Below are 23,546 nucleotides of genomic sequence, written 5' to 3' on the forward strand. Positions count from 1 at the left end.
TATACCTAGGGAGCAGGACTCACAATCCCTGTTTAATCTGATTTGTGTAACAGTATATTAAACTTGCATATTGGAATATGGGTAATAATACTTAGCATTCTACTGGATTTCAGTTAAAAGCTTATAGTAACACTTCCTAAAAGATTTGCCACATATAACTCTTCTGTCTGCTCATAGGGAAGCCTTAAAATAATCAGAAGTCAATGGACCAAATGTTATGTTCAACAGTCTCCTAGAATTTGATTTCTTGAATTTAGGTGGCAGTTGCTACCACTGCCTGTGCCAGTCTCTTTACCGGCTGCAGAGTTCAGTGTCAGTGCAAAGATGCACCAAGGTCCTGGTGGTGACTCTCCAGGGAATTCTGCTGTGGCCAAGCGGAACAAATATGTTAAATTCCTCCAAAGACTGAGTGTTCATCACTCTTAAATAGGACTCAGCAATCCTAATTGGCCTTGAAATTTGATTCTTGCCTTCTTGAGTTTGATTGAGGGAATGGAAGGCTGGAAAGGAGAGCTCATTTTGCTATTTTTTTTTTTCACTTTTTCTATGTTCCCTAAACAAAACTCCAGGAAAGCAGAGAAATCATGAAAAAAAGAAGTACAAAAAAGAATTTAAAAATCAGAGACTACCAGGAATTCCCAGGTGGTCCAGTAGCATGGATTCCACGCTTTCGCTGCCTCCGTGTTCCATCCCTGGTCTGGGAACTAAGATCCCACAAGCCATGAAATATCACCAAAAGAAAGAAAAATCAGAGACTACCAACAAGTTTGGAAATACAAAGCCTTAGAAAGGTGAAGGTTTAACTTTATTGGTTTTGATTCAATGAATCAAACCAATTATGCTCTAGCTGTGTAGCATAATTACGAGACTGTAATTTGGACTTACGTCACAGTTTGAGTGTCAGCTCTCACCTGGGAATTAGTTTCTTCATTTGCAAAAGGGAAATGATAACCTTTTGCTACTTGCCTCATATATTGTTGTGAGCATTAAATGAGACAGCATGGTAGGTGCTTTAAAACTGTTAACTAGTGTTGTAAAGTCTATATAGGTATAACCTCTATGGGAAATTTTCTAACAAAGCTACTCAAACGACTGTTGCTCCTTAATGTTGACATTTTGTGAGGCCACAATTTTATTCTTAAATACTGTCGTTTCTCAGAATGTGTTCAAATTGCAATGCGACGCCAATCTGCAAAGGACATAGGAAAATGTTCTCATTATCTTATATCACAGTTTGCTTTTGGCTCTAAATAGTATTTTCTAACTTATTCATCATATTGGGGCTTCCCTGATGACTCCCAGTGGTAAAGAATCTATCTGCAATGCAGGAGACATGGGTTCGACCCTTGGGTTGGGAAGATCCCCTATAGAAGGAAATGGCAACCCAGTCTAATATTCTTGCCTGGGAAGTCCTATGGACAGAGGATCCTATCAGGCTCCAGTCCATGGGGTCAAAAAAGAGTCAGACACGACTTAGCAACTAAACAACAAATTCATCATATTGACAATGATGGTTCTTTTTCTTTTTTCGGTTGTGCTGAGTAAAAACCAGGCGTGGGCTTTCTCTGGTTGCCACGAGCCGGGGTTACTCTTAGTTGCAGAGTTCAGGCTTCACATTGCAGTGGCTTCTCTTGTTGCAGAGCACAGGCTCTAGAACATGGGCCAAGCAGTTGTGGTGCATGGGCTTTAGTTACTCCGTGGCACATGGAATCTTCTCGGACCATGGATTGAACCTGTGTCCCTTGCAGTGACAGGTGGATTCTTAACTGCTGGACCACCAAGGAAGCCAAATGATGGGGTGTGTGTGTGTGTGTGTGTGTGTGTTTGACTGGTAAAAATATCCATCTCTTCAAATGACGAATCTGCCAACACTAGGACTCAGTCAAAAAGGAGCTTGATAAAGTAGCTCACACCTGTGTTTGAGTCTTAATTCACCTGTGTGGCTTTGAGCAAATGTTTTAACCTCTCTGAGCTTTGTTTCCTCAATAAAATGGGATGTTACTAGCCTTTACGTTTTCATGTGAGGATCAGCAACAGCATATATAAAGCACTCAATACATAGTAGTGTTAGTCACTCAGTCACGTCTGACTCTGCGATCCCATGGGCTGTAGCCCGCCAGGCTTCTCTGTCCATGGAATTCTCCAGGCAACAATACTGGAGTGGGTAGCCATTTCCTTCTCTAGGGGACCTTCCTGACTCAGGGATTGAACCCAAGTTTCCTGCATTGCAGGCAGATTCTTTACTGTCTGAGCCACCAGGGAAGCCCCAATACATAGTAAGAACTCCATAAATGGTAGTGATTATTGTTTAAAACACTGTTGTCACTAAGATGGAGAAACACTCTTCCTGTTTTAAAACAGTTGGATGAATTTGAGAATCTAAGGGAAGTCGATGGGCCAGCTAGGATAATCTTCAAGAGAACAATGTTGCAAAAATGATAAAGCAGGCATGCAGTAAGGTCTTGGAGTAAGTTGATTATAAGCTATTGTATGTCAGCCAGATGGCACTTTATTTTTTAAAAGAAGGGTAATCCTAGGAGGTATAAATGAGACACAGTCTTTTAGTCTCTGGTCAGGAGCACTACCATTTTGGAAAGTGGCTTAAAATGATAATTATTAAAGTTTGATGGAGGAAATAAACAGTTCTATTTGACAGTGGGAGAATTCCAAGTAGAACTGAAGTTTTCTAACTAGTATTTTCTAACTTATTCATCATATTGGGGCTTCCCTGAGTAGACACCTCTTGGCACCTAAATGTTAACAAGGGTTGGTTGTTGATGTCCTCTCCACTAACACTCTATACATGGTATTTCTTCATTTTCCATTTTTCTCTCCTCTTTCTTACTTTCTATTTCTTTTTCCTCTCCCCTGAATGTGACCTTGAACTGTGGCTGAGATGGCTTAACTTCGTTAGTAGCAAGTGAAGGCATTTTTGAAGAGGCTGAATTGATGTAATCTTGTTTAGAGTCTGAGGAATAGACTATTTCCTTTAGAATCATGAAAGGGACAAGTAAGACGAAGATTAATCTAAGGATCTAATAAAAAGGTTTGATAATTTTAAACATTCTTTATTACTTCAGGTTGTAAGTAGTAAAAGTCAAAGCTTCAATTTGAGTATTCTGGTGCTCTGTAATTGTTTAAAGAAGCAAAACATGTTGTTCATTGACATACCAGTCAGACCACAGATTTGTTCTGTGACAGGGAAGAGCTGTGGACTGGTCCAGCTGGGCTGTGTTACCTCATCTTAAAAGGTTAGAAATATAGCTGGAGCTCTCCCTAGCAATTCATTTTATTATATTTATTTGTATACTTGTCTTGCCTTGTAAACTAGAATGTAAGCACTTAGAGGACAGCTATTATGTTTATATTTCGTACTTTCACACAGTGATTTATATGTAGAGGGCATACAACAAATATTTGTGCAATATCACATTCATGACGGAGAAGGCAATGGCACCCCACTCCAGTACTCTTGCCTGGAAAATTCCATGGACGAAGGAGCCTGGTAGGCTGCAGTCCATGGAGTCGCTAAGAGTCGGACACAATTGAGCGACTTCACTTTCACTTTTCCCTTTCATGCATTGGAGAATGAAATGGCAACCCACTCCAGTATTCTTGCCTGGAGAATCCCAGGGACGGCGGAGCCTGGTGGGCTGCCATCTATGGGGTCGCACAGAGTCGGACACGGCTGAAGCGACTTAGCAGCAGGAGCACATTCATGAATACACACACACATACAATTTTTTTTTGAAATGCAAAGGTCAGATGCCCATATTTTCCAAATTTTAAAAAACCAAGATACATGGTCTGAAAAGGTGGAGTATACTTAGAACCATACAGGTGAGTATTTGACCTCAGAAAATATTGGATGATAGAATCACTTTACTTACAGTATCCAGTCCAGGCGTTTTCATTCTATGTTAAATGGAGAAGGGTCTCTGACTGGAATTCGCTAGCCCTTCAGCTTGAAAGAAAAAAGGTAACTATTTTCGTTAACATACTGCTGAAACTAACATTTTTTCCCATTGTGAATACAGGAAACAAACCACAGTTAGTGGTACTTTCACTCTGTCACCAATAGGAATAACAGATATTTTCATATCTCATTTTCATATATCATACCTCATTCTAGTTGTGGGATTTCTTGAAATACCTTCTTTTTGCTTTAAAATTTCAGTAGTTTAACTTGCTGCAAGATCTTGATGTTTAAAGAAAAAGATTACTATATCCCAAATGTCTTAAATATGTATTTCCTGATTGTATTTCAACACAAAATTTCTTTTATAATGCTATGTATTTTACTTTGCTCATTTAAAAACACAAAAGATCCATAGTTTTACCAGACTGTCGAATGGCACAAAATAGGTTAAGAACCCTCGAGCTAGAGGCAGATTAATGTGAAGCTAATAAAGTTTAAACTTCAAAGTCCCTTTACCATGCCCTTCCAGACTCTGTTCCTAAATTTGTATTCATCATTTTATATTATTTTTCTTAAGGATCCTAGCATATACAGTTTAATTTGCATTATAAAATTATTTCTAACATATATATTATAGAATTATATAATTACAAAATTATATTAATCATTTCAAATTATAAAATTAGCATTTTAATTTGCATGAAATTAAAAGATGCTTGCTCCTTGGAAGAAAAGCTATGACAAACCTAGACAGTGTGTTATAAAGCAGAGACATCACTTTGCTGACAAAGATGTCTACAGTCAGAGCTATGGTTTTTTTCCAGTAGTCATGTAGGGATGTGAGAGTTGAACCATAAAGAAGGCTGAGCGCTGAAGAATTGACGCTTTTGCAATGTGGTGCTGGAGAAGACTCTTGAGAGTCCCTTGGACAGCAAGGAAATCAAACCAGTCAACCCTAAAGGAAATCAGCCCTGAATATTCATCGGAAGGACTGATGCTGAAGCTCCAATACTTTGGCCACCTGATGCGAAGAACCCATTCTTTGGAAAAGACCCTGATGTTGGGTACGAGTGAAGGCAGAAGGGGGCAACAGAGGATGAGATGGTTGGATGGCCCCACAGACTCAATGGATATGAGTTTGAGCAAACTCGGGGAGATGGTGGACAGGGAAGCCTGGCTGTGTTGTAGTCCACGGGGTACACAAACAGTTGGACACGGCTTAGCTACTAAAGAACAAAAATCATTTGCATATATTTCACACCCAGCGCTGCAAAAGTTGGGTTCTCCATGACGTTCAGCCTAGTACCGAATGCATAGGTTTTCAACAGCTAATTTTTGGTTGATAGTTTACGGGAAATTTAAATTACCCTTGAAGTGTATCTGGAAATCTTTCAGGCCACTGCTTGGCTTCCTTCTCGCCTGGAGAGGGACAGGGCTTTGGAGATGGGGAAGGAAGGGCCGTGGGATGAGAGAGATTCGGACTAAGGCGAGGAACAGGGGACAAACCAGTAGCGGTGGAGGGTGAGAAACATTTAGGAAAAACGGGATTTAGTCTCCTTTGGGAATTAGTCCTTTAACTTGCACGGCTCCTTTGGCTTCGTAGATGCATATACCAGCCCAATGTTCTTTGTGAATATGAATTAGCTCCAAACCCCACGCAGAAAGGTCTCAGCTCTGTCATTTGTAGGTAACAAGACTCGTGGGTAAATGCCCACTTTAGCGATTTCCCTCACATTCTGAGCTGCTTCCAACCGTGTGTGGCAGGGAGCCAAGAAGGGAGCTTTCTGAGTGCTCCAAGGGATGATTTTTCTCCGCGAATAAATTCTCCAGCAAAACAGATGAGCCAAACCCCTACAGCGTGCTCTAATTGGAGCCCAGAAGACGACCTAGAGGCCGGACCGCGTGGCGGTGGGCGTGTCTGGGGCGAACACGGAGGCAGCGGCGCCTCCAGGGAGGGGGATTACCGGCGCTGAGGCGCCGGTGAAGGGGCGGGAGGGCCCGCGGCCGATGGAGGCGATGCGGACCGTAGGGGGCGGGGTTCCGGGGGCAACCTCGCGCGGGCGGCAGACGAGAAGGGACGGGGCAGGGGGCGGGCCTCGGCCACTCCGGGCCTGCGGCCCCACAGCCTCGCCTACCACTCGGGGCTTTACCACAGACCCCTTTGTGTTCCTGCCCCCGCCCCGGAGGCGCCCCAGCCGGCGGCGCTGAGTTCCCTCATTGGCTCAGCCGCCGGCTTCCGCGATTGGCTTCTGAGCCGTCCGGCGTGGGGCGCCTCTTCTCGCTACTATTGGTCGTCTGAGCTGCTCGTCAGGCCGCCGCGCGAGGTGATTGTCCGGCCGCTCAGAGTCCCTGGAAGCAGTTCCGGGAAACCCCGCGTGCTGCCGGGATCGCGTCTCGGTCCGTGACGGGGGGGGGAGGGGGTGGCGCGCGCGCCATTTCTAGTCGTTTTCAAAGCGCCTCGCGCTGGTTCTCACGGGCCCGGCCACCGGCCTCAGCTCTGCCCTGGTGAGTCTCGCGCCGGCCCGCGGGGGGAGGGGCCGGGAGCCCCGATCCGACCCTACCGGGCCCGGCCCGGGCTCGGCGCCTGCTCCCCAGTTTTCGTTTTCGCTCCGAGGCCCCCAGGGTGGGGGTGGGGATGGGCTGGGGGCGGCTTCGGCCTCGTCCGGCGGCTCAGCGGAGGGTCTAGCCGCCGCCGAGGCGCTTCCTCGCCCTCGCTCATCCCCCCCGCTCCCCCCTGCACCCGCCGCCTCCCCTCCAAGCTCAGTCCCGCGGTCCGGCCCGCCGGGCGCTCTCCGCGCGGCCTGCCGGGCCGCGGCGCTTTTCCCGCCTCCGCCCGCCGCTCCACGCGGCCGGGCCGGCCGCTTTCAGTCCCCTCTTTAGATAGACCCCCATCGCCTCTCCCTGCCGGAGCCCAGCCTTGCTCCCCGTCTCGGCCGGCCTAGCCGCGAGTGGGGTTTGTTGATGGTCAGGACCGGCATGGGCCGGGGTGGGCCGAGGGCGGGATGCCAACCCTGGTGAGCCAAGCCAGGAGAAAACTTTTGTGTGAAGCAAAGGCCGAGAGGCCGGTGTGTGTAGGAAAAAGCCTCCCTTTCCCCTCCCCAGCAACTCCCCCCCCCCCCCCAGTTCTGCATGCTGCAAGGAGAGATTTGAAGGAAAAAATGACTACTAGAGGCCATGAAACTTAGGCTTCGAGCGGCGCCTGAGATACCGAAGTCTAAATGCCATAGGCGCACTCTTTTGAAAAGGCGATTCTCTTTTTCTTCTGCGATAGAAACCGTATTGCCAAAATTTTAAGACTCGAAGAAGCCACGGGGATCTTGAAGGGTTCAGCCCCTTTCCACACTACCTGTTTCAGATTTTTTGCTGTCCTCCGGAGTCTAAATTTATGTCTCATGAGTCAGTCGTAGGATAAGGGCTTGACACTCCTAAGCCATGAGAGAACCGTTAGTTTTCATTTCATTGGATCTTTGAAATCCGGTCTCTTAAAATGAGAAGAATTTTCACGAGATATTCAGAAAAAAAAAAAGTCAGGGAGGGGCTAGTGCCAGATTTCCCAAATTTCCCAGCAACCCTGATTTTAAATTTCTCCTTTTTGCAAAAAAAGTTTAGATCGAGTAACATCAGTCCCATTAGTATATTTGCTGCATCCAGAAATATGGTTTGGCTGTGTGGCATTTAATTGACACAAGAGTTTTAAATGGTCTTATATGACATGAAAGTCTTTTTAAAATGAGCACATTATATTTGGTTTGAAGAGAGCTTTTTCCTTGATCTGGAAGGTTTTATTTTCTGGACTCTCTTAATAGTTGCACTTTTTTGTTAAAGTTTACAGACATTTTTTGAAAATTTCAACAAATTTCATAATCAACTTGTAGAGAGCCTTTGCAATGAATGGTAGTCATAAATATTTCTATCTTGTGCTTAATACACAACTTGTCTTTTTGCTTTACACATACTTTAAAAAAAATACCACCTTAACAGATGTTCATTGAACTTTTCTGTTAAAAATTTGCTTTCTTTCCGTGATTGATAGTATTCCCAGGTGCAATACCGCAAGGGTCTTGTGATACTGAGAACTTTTGAGTTCTAATGATCTTATGGTCGTATTTGAGGGTGGGCGAGCATGGAAGACAACTATATGTTCCCAAAAATATTTTGGACTTGAATGCATCTTTATAGAAGTAGGTTGTACTAATCAGTAAACTATTCATCTTACACTATAAGTAGTTTCTTTATCAAAAGGGCCAGTTTTGAATGTTTTTGTTTTTGCCAGTTCATCAGAATTTGAGTTTTGCCTTGAGAAACATTTATCCACCCAGAGATTAACCACGGAGTCTGCCTCTATATAGACATTAGTGGGTTACTAAGTCTTAATGTTTTGTAATCATAAGAATACTGTTTATCTCATTTTCAGAGTAACAGTTTGTGCATTTTCCTCTCTTCCTGCTTTCTATTACCTCCTTCTCAGTCTTCCTTTTTCATTAACTTCAACTAAATATCAGTGGACTTTGAAGTTGGTTTAAGTCAGAAAAACTGCACCTGGTGCCTTGCACAGTGTTTTGATAAGCAGTCCGGAAGTGTGGTTATCTTATGTACGGGTTTTAGTGCTTTTTAGGAAACTTGTATTTTCTTTATAGCTGTCTAGGTATCTTCAGTTTCATCAGGAAAAGTAGGCTTTTCCTTGAAATCCACCTTCATGTCTTTTATTTCAGTATTTGTTGCAATGTCTTTATTCTGCTGCTTATTATCTTCATCACATTATAATTTCACCACAGACAACTGCACTTTAATTCCCTATCTTTTGAGGAGCTAGTATAAAGACTGGCCTTGTGTGGTTTTATTATTTAATCTCTCTTCAGGGAGTTGATCCATTTCAGCATTACATAAAAGTTGAATACCCAAAATGATTTGGGTAGGTTAATCTGAGACATCTGACCTATGTTTAAAAAGAAGCAACCTTAACTATAGCTCACTTTTATTTTATGTGGACTTAAAACAACCATTTAGCTTTTAAACCTGGTCATTTTTTCTTTTAAATCTGTGAATGGGGATAGCAAATTAATTTTAGAACAAAAATTAATGTCAAGCTGTGTTTTTTAAGTTAGGTGGAGAAAACCCAAACCAGCAGCATGTTGAACTAGAGACAACACGGCATTTATTTCACACCTATGTTGGATTTGAAGCAGAGCTAGTCAAGTTTGAAAGTCCTTGAACCTTAAGTTGTCTGTGGGTGTTCATTCTGTTTTTAAACCAGACTTTTTAAAACTGTTTAAGAATTGAGAGCTGAGGGGCTTTTTAGGATTTTGTGGTGATCTGTTGATAAGCTTGTCAGGACACAACAGCTGCTTTTGTTAATCAGTGATTCTACCTTAAATAAATTCAAGCTTTTGTCTAACCTAGTGTACATGAAGTTCCTTAAAGATACGACACTTCATGTACATTTCCCATGGTTTTGCAGAATTATCGCAAATTTAGGTCAGATACATGAGAAAAGCCATCAGAAATAATATTTCGATAGAGGTTGTTAGCAGCATGTATACAAATTAGATAAATCATGCATTGTCCTACAAACTAGTTATTTCTGGCTTAATGTAATATAGCTCCTGAATTTTTTCCAGCAGCATAATAAAATGGCTAATCAGGTGAATGGTAATGCGGTACAGTTAAAAGAAGAGGAAGAACCAATGGATACTTCCAGTGTAAATCACACAGAACACTACAAGACACTGATAGAGGCAGGCCTCCCTCAGAAGGTGGCAGAAAGACTTGATGAAATATTTCAGACAGGTATAATATACATTTCTTGTTTCTGACTGGTTATGAAAGTGAGGGCAAACCACTTTGAATTTTATAGATTTTTTAAGGTTAAATATTACTTATTGTTTCTGATCTATGTAGAGCTGAATGTTACTTTCCCTTCATTGAAGGCATATTGGGTTTGACTTTGATATTCTTATTTCATTATTTTGAAGCCTTCTTAGTGTTGAATATGCAGTCTGAGTTGTTTCAGAACAGTACATCAATTTGTCTTAGATTTACCATCAATTAAAATGTGTTTCAGCATATCAAATTTTACATTTTTTTCTTAATCTAAATCAGTCGTCATTTTGCTTTTACTTTTCTACCTTTAGCTTCTTAAAGTGATTGTTAAAATAGCTTAGGTCTTATTAGGTGGCATAATAAGAGGACTAGTTAGATGGTATTGTCTGAAATGATAATAAAATGTCAGACTCCTTGAGAGTTTGTGGCCTGTCCAGTTTGTAACAGACAGAAATCTACAACTCTCAGTAATTTGGAAGTGTTTGGTTTGTAACAGCTGTGTTTTTTTTTTTAATCTAGAATCCCATGGTTAAGTGCTTAAGCAAATTTGAACATTTTAATATGGTTGTTGTAAGTGGTTTGAAGTTCTAAAGAGGGAGAGAAATATATATACCGTTAGAGAGCGTTGTTCATAAATAAATGTGTCCTCCCCCTTTGGGGCCATTAGATGGAAACCTTCTTCCTCTGTGTTTTGTGTGCCTGTCCAGATTCTGGGAGAGAAAATGGAATTGTCTCACAAACTGTGTCTTAAGTACTGTAGTAACAAATACCTGGTTTTTTGTCCTTATTTATTTGTTTATTTTTAAATCCGAGAAGCTCAAGCTAAAGCTCATTTAGACACTAAAATGACTTCTCAGACTGACTCCTGGGTGATGGTCCCTTTGAAAATCAGTGCTCAGGAACTTTCTTTGATGTTCTGCCATAGAGAATTGGCAGTGATCTGCTTAGAGATGCTCTCTTGTAGAGTGTTTTGTTATTGATAAGAGGTTGATGGCTTGGGTGTAGGGTTGGATTGACAGAATGGATTGATGGGAATCCTGAGTTGTGACTTTGGGTGGTGATATGGAATAGTCAAGGAAATGCCAATTATTTTGGCATGCTCATTTTGAGCTCTTAAATCATGGCATCTTTTTTTTTTTTAAAGTAACTTTGCAAGTGATACTATTTATTATGGAATAAAGTTCTTTTTGGCTTTACCAAAATGGAGTCACTTTTGATATTAGTTCATATGGACTTGGGGCTTTTAATCTGCCAAGTATTTCCATTTTACTCTGGATCAATTCTGAAATATATTCAGAAATATAAAATTTAACAGACTTAAATTATATTTAAACATAGTAGATGTTCTGTGTGCAGTTAAATATACTATATGTATATATAGAATGCAGTGCATATGTTTTCTGTATACTTTGCTTGTAAGTCCATAGTAAAGTCCTTTTAATGCCATTTGAAAAAAAAATTGTCATTGTTGACAGTGTTGTTAATGCTACAGCATCTTTTAAAATCTCAGCATGACACTTCTGAAGAACAAAAAATGCCTTAAATATGACTTTTCAGAATTGATTAATCAAGCTGCACTTGCATTTATAGGAAAAATTTAAAATGTAAAATATGCCTTTCCACATTCTGACTGCAGCAAAGTAGATGCTCAAAACAAATGAAATTTCATTTTATCTTGGGTGCTAAGGAGGGAAAGCCTTTGACACTTTTTGGAGAGTGGGAAAAATTATTTAGCAAAAATAATTCATTTTTTCCCCCCACTTCTTGGGTGGTTAGCAACAACTCCAGCAGTCGATATAATTTAAAGGTTGATCCTTGGGAAATACAGTGTTGTTGTTTTTTTTAACCACTCTAACATAACCAGAACTTGTTATATTAATGCTTAATCTGTAGTACAATGTGTATGTACATCAGATTTAACTTCCCAAGATTTGAACATTTTGGAGAGTGGGAAATGGGGTTAGAATTTTTTTTTTGTGGGATGTGGGGATTGAAATTTATGTTTATAGCTATTAACATTGTGTCTTTTGTTTTCATATTTGTACTCTTGATCTTTCTATATAGTATTTGTATAGCTGACCTGTATGCATATAGTTGAATGAAAATGTAGTTAGTGATAGTATTGAATATAGCAATTCTTGATGAACATTGATAGCACAGTTTAGACTATCCTCTTTGTTGCAATAATGTTACCCGTTTTCAATTTAATTTTTAGGATTGGTAGCTTATGTCGATCTTGATGAAAGAGCAATTGATGCTCTCAGGGAATTTAATGAAGAAGGAGCTCTGTCTGTACTACAGCAGTTCAAGGAAAGTGACTTATCACATGTTCAGGTAAGGACATTATCCAAAAAAGTCTTTGAACAGCTAATGATCTGAAATTATTTTACTATTACTTTTTTTCCTGTGGATAAGTGGTATTTTTGATTTGTGACTACTTCTGCTTCTTCAAAAAAAATTAGCTTAAAAAAATCTACATGGCAAAAAGTTTTCAGAAATGCATGTGTAAAGTAAAAGTTTCCCACATCTTTGTGACGTTTTTGGATTATGTGAAACTGTTTTGTTATTTTGGAGGGAAATAGTGTAGATAGGAGGAATAGTGTCAGGACATCTGGCAAAAATAGCCCAGATGCGTTTAAATATCAGCAAATGGAAGACTGTTTTGCCAGTGCTGAAGGTAAGCTCCTTGGAGGTCTTACATGTCTTAAATGCTGTCAGTTCCAGTTTCTGGCACATAGCGACCACTCATCAAGTATTTGTTGAGTGAATAAATGAGTAAATATTTTGTTTAAATTCTGTTCTTTTGAAATTTAAATTTAATTGTATATTTGACCCTTCAACAATTCCTGGTAATTCTTTTTCATTGAATTACTTGGCTCTTCTAGAACAAAAGTGCATTTTTATGTGGAGTTATGAAGACCTACAGGCAAAGGGAGAAACAGGGGAGCAAGGTGCAAGAATCCACCAAGGGACCTGATGAAGCAAAGATCAAGGTAAAACTTGACTTGGGTAGTTGTAATGAAATTAAATGTAATCGTGAGATCAGATGCTCTAGAAATATTTATTTCTTTGGATGGGTCAGGTCTTGATGGTGGCACGAGGGGTCTTCCTTGCAGGATATGGGGTCTTGTGTTGCGGTGCAAGGGCTTCTCTGCAGTTGCAGTGCTCTGACATAGAGTACATAATGCCTGGAATGTAGGGAGATCAGTATAACTGTGAGCCATTGTTGTTACTGTTGTTATTATTTAGATAAACTGAAAGGAAAATACAGGGCTTTTAGTAAAAGACTAGTGAACCTCATACTTTAGTTAAATGGGTATTGATGTTTTGCTGTAGTGATAGACTTTTCAATTTGAAATAGTTAGTGTTGAAATTTGTACAGTTCAATCATGTTTTAGACAAGAAATACAACTTACAGTTTTTACTCCTTTGTACCTTTTTTTCCTCATGTGGAAAAGGGCACACTCCCATTCTTATATCTTAAATAATAGATGAGAACTTTATTTGCTATAATGGTTATTTTTTTTTTTTAAACTTAACTGCTGTTCATAGACTAGGTCTATGTTATTTCCCTAAAACTGGCTATCTGCTCTTGAGAAGGTGCATATTGTATATGTAATATGTGTATGCTACATATTACACAAGTAATGGATAATACACGTTTTGTGTCAATGGTAGAAGAATGGAGGGTCTAAGATAACTGCTATCCCAGGGTTAGCCAGAGAGATTTTTTAAAACTATTGAACTTGATGTCATCTAAAATTTCTTGTTGCTCTAACATTCTGTGGTTTTTAAAAACCTGTAGTGTAAAATCCTCCCATTCCTAGATAGATTGCCTTTCTTTTTTTCCATTGTGTCTTTGTTCTGTAGGCCTTTCATATGAACACAAACCCTTAAGGGCAAGGACAGTATCTTCTTTTCTGTGATTCTTAATACCTCATATAATGTTGTGAGGAAGGTTGGAAATCAGAAAACAGTTTATTTTTTGAAACCTGAGAATATATTCATTTGGTAATTGCCAAGTATTCTGAGTCTGTGCTGTATGAGAAATGGTCTGGTTCTTATGAAGCTTATGGTATAGGAGTACAAAACAACAGAATCAAACAAAATAAAGTTTAAATTATTTGAGTACAATAGAAAGTCAGAGTAGGACGATGTGAGAAATAGTAAATGAGAGTAGTTGCCTAAAAGAGCTAGGACTGCTGATTTCTTTTTGTTTTTAAGGATAGAGAACATTTTATTTGAAAAGAATCACTTGTGGGTATATGGTATGTAAAGGGAACAAATAAGGAAAAAATCTGATGTAGAGGGGATACAAAAGGAGGCATACTGTGGTATGTAAGTATGAACAGATAGCTTGGGTTCAGCTTACGTCAAAGTGTTAGTAATCCTTCCGCCTTTTTTCTCTTCTCATTAAAAAAAGATGATGTGTGCTTAGAGACTTAATTTGCCTACAGCTCTTTCCATTAAATGTCTGGAAAGGAGAAGTAAAAGTCTGTGAGTGTGAGAAGAACCAGTGTGAATTCTGTGATTTTTTTTTTTCCCCCTCGACTAAAATACCTAAAATGTTGGGGGTACCTTTTGGAAAAGATTTATATTTTGATTTGTGTGTATATTTGTATGATATTTAACATTCAGGTATTAACAGTTATGTGTAATTACCTTTAGGCCTTGCTTGAAAGGACCGGTTATACCTTGGATGTAACCACAGGACAGAGGAAGTATGGTGGTCCTCCCCCAGACAGTGTGTACTCTGGCGTGCAACCTGGAATTGGAACAGAAGTAAGTGTTCTTCAGTCATTTGCTGAAATCTTTCCAGTTTGTAAATATTTCTATCTATTGTATGGTGGGAAAAATAACTTCCATTTTTTTCAGAGTAGCCATGACTTTTGTTTTGGTATCCATCTGTATTTTGCTGCCATCGTAAGTAGGGCTAATCCTGTGAATGGTAGATACCTAAACACTTTGTAAAGGAATGTATAGAGTTCTTGGAACTGGTAGCTAGAACTGTGCAACTAGTGACACACCGTTTTAGGTCTGGGATGAGGTTGTTAAGGAGAAGTAATTGCTTTATTCTGTTTTTCTTTTATGTCAAAATGGTGCTTGTCATCTCTCCTTGACCCTCCCCTCCATCACATAGAAGATACTCAGTGTTTACAGAGAGATAGATTGAAAGGACTGGGTTGCACAAGGGAAGGATGTAGAATCAAATAAAAGGTTGAGCACATTGGTCTATACTTGAAAGGAGGAGTCCCTTCTCCATCTGTGTGTTCATGAGGGTTTCTTCATATGCCTTTATGCTAGACTGTTCTAGTCCTTTAAATGGAGAACACTGAATGCCAAAAGATAAGTCCTATTATTGCAGGTACCTTTTCTGATTTGATGTCTCCATTGTCTTTTCAGTGCCTAGCGTAAAGCCGGGAGTATAGTAGGACAGATAATTGGTGGTTATGGTTTTTTTTCGTTGAATACTGTAATCATGACTTCATAGTTTAAAATTAGATTAAATGATAATCTTACAGGATTTTCTTTAAAACAAAGTGAAGGGGGTAAATCCTTAGGTGATGATGTCAGTTAAAATATTTGGGTGGTATTATTATGTATCTGCTACTTATTAGAATTTTACGAAATTCGAAAACTTTACTCAAACATTATCAATGACACCCTCCTGAGTGCTGAAATTTTAACTTTTGAGGTAGCCCAAAGCACAGATTGTTATTTCTAGTTTGTGAGTATGTAAATAAAGACATCACCATTTAGTGTTAACTTTTTAGATCTATATCAGAGCTAATTTTAATTATGTTCTCTGTATGTAAATATACATTTATTGGTCATTGTTCCCTGAGCTTCTTTTATGCATTATTATAGTTAATATTCTGTCTCTTAATATTTAACATTATTAAAAGGACTCTAGGCCTTTTTATTTTTATGATACCTGAATCAGGTACATATGCTTGTTTTTGAATTTCAAAAAAACTAGTGTAAATTACTTACTGCTATATAATTATTGATAGAGTTGGGATTGGGACTCTAAGCCATCTTCATTCCTTATAGGAGAAAGTGTCATTGAAACATAATATACTCACTGTTGTCCTCTCATTAATTCCCTGACACCATTCTTTAACTTTAATGTTCTACTTACGTTGTGAACCCTTTCAAGTCTACATTTATATTTCATTTTTAAAGTGTATGGAGGGACTTCCCTGGTACTCCAGTGTAGGTTAAGACTCTGTGCTCCCAGTGCAGGGGGCGTGGGTTCGCTCCCTGGTTGGGGAACTGAGATTCTTCATGCCACATGGTGTGACCAAAAGAATAATAAACAATATGGAAATATAACTCAGCTTTCTTACAGGGACTCCTGTACTATATGTATTTTTTTTCTAATGGTTTTAAATTTGCACCTAAGCCCTCATGTAAAGTGAATAAAAAATGGAATTGTTCCTTTGCCTTTTTCTTGTTCCTGAGACAAGTTGAAACACCTCCAAGAGGGGAATACGTTTTGAAAAAGTTATCTATAGTATACCATTCATTGTATGATATCCTTATCAATTATTATTACACTTTCTTCGTCTTGTTTCTTTGACTAATTATAAAATCCTTAGAAATAAAAGTTGTGTCATACAGTTTTGTTCTTCACAGTGCCCAATATAGCCTACTGTAAAATTGGTTGTATCTATTTTGTAATTAATTGAAATAAATTATTTTCGCCCATTAGGTAGGTTCATTAATGAGCTCTTTAATGGAGACTTGGTTTATCTTTGCTCTGTGTAGATAAGGGACTGGTGTGCTGCAGTCCATGGCGTCGCAGAGTCAGACACTACTGAGCAACTGAACTGATGTAGATAAGGGAGGGATTTGCTAGTACTTTAAGATGTCATTGGAAGTTCTTCATTTAATAAACTGTTTTGAGTACCCAGTTAAAAACAAATCGTATGTTAAATGTAAAATTTGTTTCAGTTCAATTCAGTTCAGTCACTCAGTCATGTCCGACTCTTTGCGACCCCATGGATTGCAGCACTCCAGGCTTCCCTGTCTGTCACCAACTTCCAGGAGCTTGCTCAAACTCATGTCCATTGAGTCAGTGACGCCATCCAACCATCTCATCCTCTGTCGTCCCCTTCTCCTCCTGCCTTCAATCTTTCCCAGCATCAGGGTCTTTTCTTAATGAGTCAGCTCTTCGCATCAGGTGGCCGAAGTATTGGAGTTTCAGCTTCAGCGTCTGTCCTTCCAGTGAATATTCAGGACTGATTTCCTTTAGGATTGACTGGTTTGATCTCTTTGCAGATATTATATTGCACTCCCTCTGTAGGAGAAAGATGTGTTTTTCTGTATGTTAGTTATCATTATGTGCAGCAGATATATGGTTGCAGCAAAAATCCCTATATGAGATCACCAGCCTAAAGCACTCCTGTCAAGCAATTTGTTGCAACAAAATTGCAGTGTAAAATTTTGGATTCCTTCCTTAAGTTCAGATTTCATGAGATTTGGCCCATACTTGTTGAAGATTAAAGTTTTGAAAATTAGGAGGCTTTTAATATATTGGGTTGATGAGAGATTTAGTAAAGTAATTGGTTTTAATTGATACCACTTTTGATGCTCCAAGGTTTGGGGTTTTGTTCTTTTATGGCTCATTGCAGTTACTGAAAATTACTACTAGCTCTTGATTGAGGAAGTTGAAATTAGGGTCAGTGCCTGATACTGACAGTATTTCAAGTAAGTTAGGAGAAGACAGTGAAGTTTTATCTTTGGACAAAATCTACTGTAAATTAACCCTATGGTGAATACTCATTAATGGACCTTGTTGCTAAGCATTGACCTTGAGATGAGAAATACACAAGAATGATAATACCAATTTTGAAATGTATTTTTTTTTTAGTGTGCCTTGGCTCTCAGACCTAGTATAGCTAGGTTTTATTGAGAAATACTTACTATATAAGTTTAAGGTGTACAGCATAATGGTTTGACTTAAATACATCATGAAATGATGACCACACTAAGTTTAGTAGGCATCCATCATCTCATAAAATTAAAGAAATAGAAAAAAATAATGATTTTTCCTTGTGATGAGAACTCCGGATTTACTGTTAACAACTTTCTTATATAACATACAGCAGTGTTAATTATATTTATCATGTTGTACATTATATCCCTAGTTATAACTGGAAGTTTGTACTTTTCTTTAACTACTTTCATCCAGATCCTTCTCCTCCCAACCCCACCTCCGGTAACCACAAATTGATCTCTTTTTGTATGAGTTTGTTTTTCTCTTTGATTTTGAAGTTCAATTGACCTTCAACGCTGTGTTAGTTCCAGGTACACAGCATAGTGATTTGATATTTCTGTAGTTTCAAAGTGATCACCATAAGTCTGGTTGCCATGTGCACAGTACCTTTCGGTTTTTCAGCTGTTTTTGTAAAACTTATTTCATCGACATAAATGTAATCTCCATGCAGATCATGTCTATATATTGAATAAACTCTGTATATTGGATTTAACTCTTTGTTTTATTAGCTAGTTGAAGTGTTAAAAAAAACAGGGTGTTTAACAGACCTATAAGTATATGACTTTGTAGCATCTGATTTGCATTATATATAAAGAAAAGCTACTGTGTTTGCAAAAATAGCAAATAGAAGCTGGATAATGGAACAACCGTTGTAGATAATCAGAAGACACTGTTGATCTGCGGGGTTACTTCTGTTGATTCCTTCCCGAGTCTTCAGGGCTTCCTCTGTTACTGTTGAAGTAATCAGTGGGTAGACAACAGCCAAAACTTGTTCAAAACCTTGATGTCTAATGAGTAAAGGAAGAACAGTTGTTAGGGTATTCACTGGATTCTGTTGGTACTGGTGGTGAGGGTTAACCTGCATATGACTGAGTGTTTACTCTGGACAGCTTGTATGGAGCCAGAATGGCTCAGGGATCAACACAGTAATAAAAGGAAAACATTTATATTACATTTCAGTTCACTAAAAACTGAGCTTAAAAAACTTTAAAAAGAGGGATGCTTGGTTAGTTTTTGAATACTATCTATTTTCAGCCTTTTAAAGTTCTTTTAAAGTCCTAAGTTAAACTGATCTTGAAATGAGACCATATCCTGTTTCTCAAGCAAATCAGTGTTTTTGTCCTGTTTCTTCATGGACCCTAGTGATTATAACATTGGGCATAGGTTTGATGATGTTTCTTTTATTTTTGTGTATATGTTTATTTTTGGCCATGCCATGTGCGGCATAAGGAATCTTAGCTCCCTGACCAAGGATCAAACCCTTGTCCCTTGTGTGGAAGTGCAGAGTGCTAACCACTGGACTGCCAGGGAATTCCTTGGTATTTCTTTTAAAATAGAACAGTAGTCTTATGGAAAAGCTGTAATGTCAGGTGGACTTCTAACATTCAGATGATCATTTAGAGTACAAGGAGCTTACTGTTACGAATTCTTTCTAATCAAATGATTGCTTTTCCTGAAAATACAGATCTTTTCAAGTAAGCTTAATGAAGTAAACCTGAATGGTTCTGAAAATATAGACACGTGTTAAGTAGTGTAATGATCTGACACTGAGATTCCTCATTTAGCTGTGTTTAGCTGTATATTTCTTTTAATATTTGTTTATTTTTGCCTACACTGGGTCTCCCTTGCAGTGTGCAGGCTTCCCTCCGGCTCTGCACAGGCTCCGTGCAGAGAGCTGACTCGGTAGTTGCTGCATGTAGTCTTGGGGAGCTTAGTTCCCCGACCAGGGATCAAACCCATGTCTCCTGCATTGGAAGACGGATTCTTAACCACCAGGGAAGTCCATCAAGAGTGTTCTCATAGTGCCACTGTGTGTGCGGTCTTCGCTTTTGCATGCATTTGTAATGGGTAGGGAGAGAATACGGATGGTGAATGGTGTAAATATGAAGCATCACTGCATTATAATAGAAACGATATAAGCAGAATTTACTTCCCAGAACAGCTTTAAAATATTCAAATAACAAATATTCTCAAATATAAAGATATTCTAACCAGGCTAGACTTAGGTGTGGCCAGAGCCTCACAACACTAAAAAATACATTTCAAAATTAATACCAATTACTCTTGTGTTCACAACAAACTGTTTAAAATTCTTAAAGAGATGGGAATACCAGACCACCTGACCTGCCTCCTGAGAAATCTGTATGCAGGTCAAGAAGCAACAGTTAGAACTGGACATGGAACAACAGACTGGTTCCAAATTGGGAAAGGAGTACATCAAGGCTGTATATTGTCACCCTGCTTATTTAACACCCCACTCCAGTACTCTTGCCTGGAAAATCCCATGGATGGAGGAGCCTGGTAGGCTGCAGTCCAAGGGGTCGCTAAGAGTCGGACGACTGAGCGACTTCACTTTCACTTTTCCCTTTTATGCACTGGAGAAGGAAACTGCAACCCACTCCAGTATTCTTGCCTGGAGAATCCCAGGGACGGCGGAGCCTGGTGGGCTGCCATCTATGGGGTCGCACAGTCGGACACGACTGAAGCGACTTAGCAGCAGTAGCAGCAGCAGCTTATTTAACTTATATGCAGAGTACATCATGAGAAATGCTGGACTGGATGAAGCACAAGCTGGAATCAAGATTGCCGGGAGAAATATCAATAACCTGAGATATGCAGATGACACCACCCTTATGGCAGAAAGCGAAGAAGAACTAAAGAGCCTCTTGATGAAAGTGAAAGAGGAGAGTGAAAAAGGTGGCTTAAAACTCAACATTCAGAAAACTAAGACCATGGCATCCGGTCCCATCACTTCATGGCAAATAGATGGGGAAACAATGGAAACAGTGAGAGACTTTATTTTTGGGGGGTCCAAAATCACTGTAGATGGTGACTGCAGCCATGAAAGTAAAAGACACTTGCTCCTTGGAAGAAAAGCTATGACCAACCTAGACAGCATATTAAGAAGCAGAGACATTACTTAGCCAACAAAGGTCCGTCTAGTCAAGGCTATGGTTTTTCCAGTATTCATGTATGAATGTGAGAATTGGACCATAAGGAAAGCTGAGCACCAAAGAATTGATGCTTTTGAACTGTGGTGTTGGAGAAGACTCTTGAGAGTCCCTTGGACTGCAAGGAGATCCAACCAGTCCATCCTCAAGGAAATCAGTCCTGAATATTCATTGGAAGGACTGATGCTGAAGCTGAAACTCCAGTACTTTGGCCACCTGATGTGAAGAACTGACTCCTTGGAAAAGACCCTGATGCTGGGGAAGATTGAAGGCAGGAAAAGAAGGGGATGACAGAGGATGAGATGACTGTATGGTATCACCGACTCAATGGACATGAGTTTGAGTAAGCTCCAGGAGTTGGTGATGGACGGGGAGGCCTGGCATCCTGCAGTCCATGGGGTCTCAAAGAGTCAGACACAACCAAGTGACTGAACTAAACTACTCGTGTGTATTTTTTGTCTCAGGATGCCTTTTATCAGTAGTTTTTTTGTTTGTTTAAGTGCTGTGCCCTGTTAATCAGTCCTAATATATAGAGTTGTGAATGCTATAGGGTGATACAGCTGAAACTAATGAGAAGTGATCAAATTCTGGATAATTTGAGAGTGTATCTTAACAAGATTTATTGATGAGTTGGATACTGAGACATGAGAGAAAGGAGCAGAGGATGGCTTTAAGTCTTAGGACCTGAGCAGTTAGAAGGATGTAGTTGCCACTTACTAAAATGAGGAGGGCTGTAAAGAAGAGCAAATGAGCAGGATTGACAAGTAGTAGTTCAGTTTTGGACATATATGAGTTAGAGGTCTCTTAGTCATCCACATGGAGCTGTTGCGTGACCTGTTGCTTATGTGAGCCTGGAGTTCATAGAGGTTTGACTGGTGATCATAAATGTGGGAGGCATAAGCATCTAAGATGGTGGTGTTTTAAAACCATGTTTGGATGTGGTCACCAAGGAAGTGTGTATAGCTAGGGAAAAATTTTAAGATCTGATTCCTTCAGCCCTTCAACATTTAGAGAGATGGGGAGATGAGAAGGAACTAGCAAAGGGGACTAAGAAGAAGGAGCCAATGAAGGGGCTTCCCTGATGCTCCAGTGGTTAAGAATCTGCCTTCCAGTGTAGGGGATTGGGTGTGATCCCTAGTCTTGGAATTAAGACCCCCACATGCTGAGTAGGGCTACTGAGTCTGTGCACTGTGAAGCCTGCCTGCCGAAACAAAGACTCAACACAGCCAAATAAATTTTTAAAAAAGAGCCAATGAGATAAGAAAAACCAGGAATGTGGTGTCCCAGAAGTCAACTGAAGAAAGTATTCACAGAAGGAAGGTCAGTTATATCAAACTTCCCAAGTAAGATGAAGACTAAGAATTGACATTTGATTGTGATAGCATAAATGTTGTTAGTGACTTTGACTGGAGTGGTGACAAAAGTCAGATTGGAAAAGATTCAAGAGACTAAAGAGATGAGTAAATTTGAGGCATTAAGAATATTACAACTCTTCTGAGCAACATTGCTACAAAAGGTAGCAGAGAAATAGGGCAATAGTTAGAAGGTTTATAGTCAGGATATATTTTTATTTTAATTGAAATTTTAAAGAAAAGGGACTTCCCAGGTAGTCCAGTGCCTAAGACTCTGTGTTCTCAATGCCGGGGGCTTGGGTTCAGTTCCTGGTCAGGGAACTATTAAATCCCACATGCCACAACTGAGAGTCTGCCTGCCGTAACAAAGACCCTGCATAGCCAAATAAATAAATATTTTTTAAAAAAATAAAATTTAAGGGAGAGATTGTAATATACTATGTGCTGATGGAAATGATCCATGTATAAAGGAGGAAATTGATGATAAAATTATTACCAGAGGAAGAGTCCTTGAGTAGGAAAGAAGGGAGGGAATCTAGCGTGTAAGTCACAGTATGAAATAGACGTTTATACATGTATTTACTCAAAGATGAGCAGCTGTTATGTCCCTGGCACTGTGTTCAATACTGGAAATAAAATGAGGAACAAGACGTGGGCTCTCTGCTTACATGGAAGCTGAACCCTCTTGCTGATGTTACTCCCAGATGAGAATCTTGAGACTCGCTGATGGAGAAACTTGTTCATGGTAGCTGGAATGTAGATTTGAATCCAACATAGCTTGAAACTCACTGTTTCTCACATTCTCCCTGCCTTGAAGCTTTCACCCTACTGCACCAAGCCACCATCATCTCTTGCCCTGTTAACCTGACTGGTCAGCCTGTTTTTCCATACGACCCACTTTCTACCCTCCTGCCAGTCTTATTTCTTTTAGGACATAAGTAATACCTAGTTGTTTGTCTGCTCAGAGTCCTCTTAATGTCTTCCTAACATGTTTGGAATAAAACTCTAAACTTCTAACCGTGGTTTAACTTAATCTGGTCCTCATTTTCTCTTTCTCGTCACTGTCTCCTGTGTGGACCTTTTATTTAATCACTGGCCTATTTGCTGTTCCTCAGATATATCAATTGTACTTGATATGTTTACAAACTTGTTCTATCACCGTGGAATGTCCTTTCCTCATACTTCATTTTCTCTCTCTGGTCTCAGTTCAAATTTGTCTTCTCAGGGAGGCCCTCCTACTTACAATAGAACCTCTTCTTTATTTATCCCTTTTCTTTGCTTTTATCTTACAATTTCCTCCTGAAATTGTATTATCTTTTAAATTGTCTGTCTCTATCAGTAGAATATGAGCTTCATGAACATCTAGACCTGTCTGTGGTGTTCACTCATCTCTAGAATGTAGAAAAAATACATGGCATATGAGTCACGTCTCATGAAAGGTTTGGACAAGTTCTATGAATAGGGACGGAGCCAGTTACCTGCACTGGAGCAACTTCAAGCTG

The 23,546-nt window shown here is 39.6% G+C and overlaps 1 protein-coding gene and 1 long non-coding RNA gene across 10 annotated transcripts in view; one reads left to right on the forward strand and one right to left on the reverse strand.

Moving 5' to 3' along the window:
- Window positions 1-1,111: 1,111 nt before the first annotated feature.
- On the reverse strand, window positions 1,112-6,147 carry LOC145540279 (uncharacterized). Its single transcript, XR_014078245.1, has 3 exons — window positions 5,287-6,147; window positions 3,891-3,964; window positions 1,112-1,189 (listed from the first exon to the last, which is right to left on the reverse strand). It is a non-coding gene; the product is annotated as an uncharacterized LOC145540279 (long non-coding RNA).
- A 183-nt stretch (window positions 6,148-6,330) lies between these two features.
- The window catches only part of HNRNPR (heterogeneous nuclear ribonucleoprotein R), a 32,850-nt gene continuing 15,634 nt past the window's right edge, over window positions 6,331-23,546 (forward strand). For 3 of the 9 annotated variants that reach the window (XM_081574519.1, XM_081574522.1, XM_081574520.1), the window contains exons 1-4: window positions 6,331-6,424; window positions 11,955-12,073; window positions 12,625-12,732; window positions 14,408-14,521. In XM_081574519.1, coding sequence (XP_081430645.1) covers window positions 12,652-12,732; window positions 14,408-14,521 — 195 coding nt within the window. In that variant the 5' untranslated portion in view covers window positions 6,331-6,424; window positions 11,955-12,073; window positions 12,625-12,651. Of the gene's footprint in view, window positions 6,985-9,020; window positions 9,146-9,537; window positions 9,707-11,954; window positions 12,074-12,624; window positions 12,733-14,407; window positions 14,522-23,546 lie in introns of all 9 variants that reach the window. The other 6 variants (XM_081574518.1, XM_081574517.1, XM_081574516.1 and 3 more) reach the window with 6 other exon arrangements.

This window comes from Giraffa tippelskirchi, chromosome 3, assembly GCF_054371585.1.
Source record: "Giraffa tippelskirchi isolate mGirTip1 chromosome 3, T2T-mGirTip1v1.2.pri, whole genome shotgun sequence".
Taxonomy (NCBI): Eukaryota; Metazoa; Chordata; class Mammalia; order Artiodactyla; family Giraffidae; genus Giraffa; species Giraffa tippelskirchi.